Source organism: Mizuhopecten yessoensis, unplaced genomic scaffold (genome assembly GCF_002113885.1).
Source record: "Mizuhopecten yessoensis strain PY_sf001 unplaced genomic scaffold, ASM211388v2 scaffold5283, whole genome shotgun sequence".
NCBI lineage: Eukaryota > Metazoa > Mollusca > Bivalvia > Pectinida > Pectinidae > Mizuhopecten > Mizuhopecten yessoensis.
Genome location: NW_018405971.1, coordinates 2,246 through 7,888, shown reverse-complemented (window position 1 = coordinate 7,888; position 5,643 = coordinate 2,246). Strand labels below are relative to the sequence as shown.

General features: G+C 34.6%; 1 protein-coding gene across 1 annotated transcript in view; it reads right to left on the bottom strand.

Annotated features, from left to right (window-relative positions):
- The window catches only part of LOC110450530, a 25,425-nt gene extending 20,526 nt beyond the window's left edge, over nucleotides 1-4,899 (bottom strand). Inside the window, exons 1-4 of the mRNA XM_021498093.1 lie at nucleotides 4,617-4,899; nucleotides 3,488-3,706; nucleotides 1,905-2,048; nucleotides 1,514-1,630 (exon numbers count right to left, since the gene is read on the bottom strand). Coding sequence (XP_021353768.1) covers nucleotides 1,514-1,630; nucleotides 1,905-2,048; nucleotides 3,488-3,706; nucleotides 4,617-4,899 — 763 coding nt within the window. The remainder of the gene's footprint in view (nucleotides 1-1,513; nucleotides 1,631-1,904; nucleotides 2,049-3,487; nucleotides 3,707-4,616) is intronic.
- Between the last annotated feature and the right edge of the window lie 744 nt (nucleotides 4,900-5,643).

Here is a 5,643-nt window from a genome sequence, read left to right as displayed (position 1 = left end):
ATAATAACAACCAGAACATAAGTATAAAGACAACCCTAGCTGACAATAATAACAACCAGAACATAAGTATAAAGACAACCCTAGCTGACAATAATAACAACCAGAACATAAGAATAAAGACAACCCTAACTGACCATAATAACAACGCAGAACATAAGTATAAAGACACCCCTAGCTGACCATAATAACAACCAAAACATAAGTATAAAGACAATCCTAGTTGACAAAGAACATAAGTATAAAGACAATCCTAGTTGACAAAGAACATAAGTATAAAGACAATCCTAGTTGACAAAGAACATAAGTATAAAGACACCCCTAGCTGACCATAATAACAACGCAGACCATAAGTATAAAGACAACCTTAGCTGACAATAATAACGACCAGAACATAAGTATAAAGATAACCCTAGCTGACAATAATTACAACAAAAACATAAGTATAAAGACAATCCTAGTTGACAAAGAACATAAGTATAAAGACACCCCTAGCTGACAATAATAATAACCAGAACATAAGTATAAAGACACCCCTAGCTGACAATAATAAAAACCAGAACATAAGTATAAAGATAACCCTAGCTGACAATAATAATAACCAGAACATAAGTATAAAGACAATCCTAGTTGACAAAGAACATAAGTATAAAGACAACCTTAGCTGACAATAATAACGACCAGAACATAAGTATAAAGATAACCCTAGCTGACAATAATTACGACCAAAACATAAGTATAAAGACAATCCTAGTTGACAAAGAACATAAGTATAAAGACAACCCATAAGTATAAAAACAACCCTAGCTGACAATAATAACAACCAGAACATAAGTATGACGGCAACCCTAGCTGACAATAATAACAACCAGAACGTAAGTATAAAGACAACCCTAGCTGACAATAATTACAACCAAAACATAAGTATAAAGACAACCCTAGCTGACAATAATAACAACCAGAACATGAGTATAAAGACAACCCATAAGTATAAAAACAACCCTAGCTGACAATAATAACAACCAGAACGTAAGTGACCATAATAACAACCAGAACATAAGTATAAAGACAACCCTAGCTGACAATAATAACGACCAGAACATAAGTATAAAGACAGCCCTAGCTGACAATAATAACAACCAGAACATAAGTATAAAGACAACCCTAGCTGACCATAATAACAACCAGAACATAAGTATAAAGACAACCCAATCTGACAATAATAACAACCAGAACATAAGAATAAAGACAACCCTAGCTGACAATAACAACAAGCGTTTCTTTAATATATTTCCAAATAAGTACTAAAACAATATGATTTTTGGAAAACACCTGTTACTCATTAAGTAAACGCAAAAATCTAGTTGAAATTCACTTTACAATATATTTTAATGGACGTTAATATAAAAACATCCATTTGATATATATTTTAAATTGTTTTACACAAATAATCAAATAGATAATGATTATATATTGTTAGTCACTAGTATATTTTCATTGTATACCATAAACGTACCGCCTTCAAAAACCTCCAGGTGCTCTATATTCTGAGTCTCTGTACACTCGTATGTCACACAGCCTGATGTTAACTTGCTTCCAGTCTTGATAAAGTTTCCATCGTTGTCTTTGCAACCTGTTACACAGCATAATAATGTTATTAGATAATTATCAATGTCAACAAATTATATTTTTAAACGGTTAAACATATTAAAATTCCCTGCATGGATACCTAAAACAATTTGAGGGACCACCACAGATGTTTTATTATTTAACAATACCAAGTGATTTATTTTACTGACTTATTAGGACAGGAACACAATTTTGGTGATAATGTTAACTGACAACAGATGATTTCCATAACGGAAAATGTCAATCGCGTTGTTTTCTATAGAGAGATGCATATTTACCGCAGTCCAGTGGAGTGTAGAAACAGAAGTAGATCATGGTATTATTGTCACAGTCCTTGAGTTCAGGTATAGCGCCTTCCTTCTTCATATGGACGTCGACATTTTCGTCATCAAACACAAAAAACTCTTTTTTATAGCTCATCCCTGAAGGAAAAGAAACAACTGTACAGATGCTCATATCAGGACGGAAAACCCATCAAACACCGTTCAAATGATTGTATTAAATGACTGACCGTTCCAGATCAGTACACAAATGTTAATAAACTATTTAATATTGAAGTTCATATAGCTACGAAACAAATATTACATAGTTTACGTCTTTAATATAAAGTGGGATATATAGAGGATATCTAACAGTGACTTCAGTAATATCGTATATATAGATGTTCTATTACTGAAGATACTGTTTGATATTAAGTTTATTATATCTTTTACGAAAACCTTTACCGGTATGCAAAACGACACATCAAGCTGACAATACTTGAGCTGGATACTTTTATCACTAGCATGTCTAGATAACCCAACGCGACAAAATATAGTCCTCTCTGCAAAATATTTATTGAAATGTAAAAGCTCATAACTACATTTCTTTAGTTACTTAATTTTGTTAAGTGGGCACTTAAGTTACTATTTTACATAAAGTATGCCAAACTACTATCATAATTGCATTATTTAGAAACAAAGTCCCCTCATATCATCACAGATTACTACGTGTTATTGATCAGCGCAAAATCTTCAATGGTGGGAAGTTGGAAAAAGTTGTTTTGTCAAAACTTCTCCTGTTGATAAAATATCAACACCATGTGTGTGTATGTAAGTTATACTTATGACCCTGGTTCTCTGATACTTCCTGCCAAACGCTAAGCCAAACGTTGGACTTGGAGACGCTGACACCTTGCTTAATTTGGCTTGAATTTTCTCCGATCAAATAGTTAGAATTGCCGACCTGCCTTGTCTGCTGGCTTTTTTGAAAATGAAAATTAACTGTGGAATGAATCCCCAATGATAGGTAACAGATGAATATTCTGGGCAGTAGAATGGACTGATGTCTCAGACGGATTTTTTCTCGATGCCTGCGTATCGTTCGGCTAACAAGGCTTTTAACATTTGGGCAAATTGCAATTTTTTCCAAAGTAGTTTGTAGTCAGTGTTTTGATAGGTCAAATCAGCAAAAGTGATATTTTCAAAATTTCACTGGTAAAAATGTAACAAATGTATTTTACCGTAAGACTATCCATAACAAATACATCAAGGTACACATGGTTGCCAATTGAAAATGTAAGGTTATACATGTTGTCAGTGGTTAGGCTTAGAAGAACAATTTTCATCAAAATAACTTGTCACTTTTAAGTAATATGACTAGAAGTAAATTTTACAGTTACAGTTATTGGAAGTGTACAATGTAATAGGGATCTTTTAGCTAGAGTACAGGTAATACAATTATTTTGCCTTAATGACTTTATACGGAAAAAATGCGACCCCTTTACCTCAAAGAAGTAAAGAATAATATATAACACATTTGGGAGCTTTTCCGCTTGACAAGGATTGAACCCAACGTATGAGCGTTTTTGCCCTACACTTACCTCTGACAGTCTGACAGTCATCCGCTTTAGACGCCATAAACAGAGAAAAAGGGAGTTCCTTTGGTAATACAATGGGGACATCTAAATCACCGTCAGAACGGCAACAAAAGTAGAATCCTGTGTTCCTGTGGTATTCGCCATCGGGTACAGTTCCTTTGGTGTTGCTAAGCGCTTCAAATCCATTCAAATCATCCATCTCGATATACCCGTCTTTAAAACCTGAAACAAAAATATGATCAAAAGCGATCAAAGAAGAATTGACTTCAACATGATCTAACATGTTGCCTAGCAGTAGTGATTGAGTATTTCTCTAGCACAATAAATACGCTAAATTTCAATACGCTCAGCTCTCAAGTGTCTGATGTTCGAGAATTAAAATCCATAGGATGGTACTAGGAAGTAGTAATTATTTTGAAACTGAAACTACATTGATTAAGTACACGATAAACAGTTGTAGCTTCAAGATACTGGAAAAGTACTTGAAACACGGAGCAAGAAAGCACCTTTACAAATCAAATCTCAATCAGTCGACTGAGAAAGAAAAAAGAAGAAAAAAAAAGAATATACGACATACCTTATTACAATACCAATAATTTGTAATTGATTAGAATAAGTACAATATACAGGAGAAACAATGTTTAAGCAAACAAACCACCAAGTCATTATATACCTACTTGTTCTAGTATGTTTCTCACGTAGGTGGTTATGTAAACTCTTATGATGGAACATCTAAACTCATTCTGTAATACGTTCTAAAAATTCTATTAACATTTTCCTCGGTACTTATTTTAATTCTGTTCTAGTTAAGCATATTAAATGAGTACATGGATTCTTGCTGAAGACATAATGAAAATGTTTGATAAAAGGAGAAGAGGTAATTGGTACGCTTTCTTCACCCTCGGTCTACGTCTAATTAATACACTCTGTTATTTGTTCATCCGATTGAAATCTCGTTCCTCATGAAGTTAGATGATGTTACATGCATCGTTATTTCGATTCAAATTATTGAAAAAAGTTTGTCAGGTTTAAAAGTTACTTTTTATATTATCGTCGGAGAAACTGTAACGAAAATATAAAGCTAATGTATCTCCGCAGCATCAATGGTAAACATTTTTTTATGAATATTTACCGTTTGGACATTTTCCATGTAATCGCATAATACAATAATGTCCAGGGTCCCAGTACGTCTGGTATCGGGGAATGAGTGTATTGTCGATCATTCCAACGTGCGAACAAAATGTATGCTCGAAATACTTCTTTGTGTAATTGCCATGCAGGTTAAATAGTGGTGAAATATAATTCTGGCCGTCCCCCATGTGGAACCTGGAACCTGTTCTCCACTCCTCTTTGACGTCAACCGGACATCCTCCGACTGTCTCCAGTAGGGTGTAGTTCCCAGTAGGCCAATACATCAGCTCTTTAAACAGGGTGCAGGTAAGTAAAGAGAAAACAAGAAAGCTGTTAAGTTAGCAAACTAGGTTAATAATAAACGATAATTCGAGGTTCTTATATACCGCTTTATCACAGCCTAGGTCGTAGGTCTCTCAAAGCGGTTCAAAAATTATTAACCGTGGTTATTTGGCCTTTGTAACCAGTCAATATCTTTCTCAACTCCCTAGGGAGCATAAAACAGGTGCTGCCATTAAGGCACTTACATCTAGCATTCTACAATTCTAGCACTGCCCAACCACGTACTCATGTATAGCTGAGTAGACTGGAACACGCGGTACAATCCAGTGCCGTGACGTGACTCGTACCTGCAAGCCCTTCAGTCAGGAGCCCGGCGTCATACCACTAGACTACCGTGCCTCGTAAATGAAGATCTACATGTAAAAATAGCTATAACAACTGAGGAGTGAACGAAACGAGAGTTACTGAAAGATTACTCACAAATGTGTTGCTTAATGGTAAGATAGAAATGCGTAACTGCAAATTAGACAAAAGTGTACAGACAGAAAGGTAAAGACAAACAATTATCATTGAAAGATAAAAATAAAAGGCAGGATAGAAATGTGAAACTGAAGTTAAGACAAAATTGTATCACTGAAAGATGAGACTAAAAGGGAAGATAGAAATGTGTAACTGAAGTTAGGACAAAATTGTATCACTGAAAGGTAAGACTAAAAGGCAAGACAGAAATGTGTAACTGAAGTTAG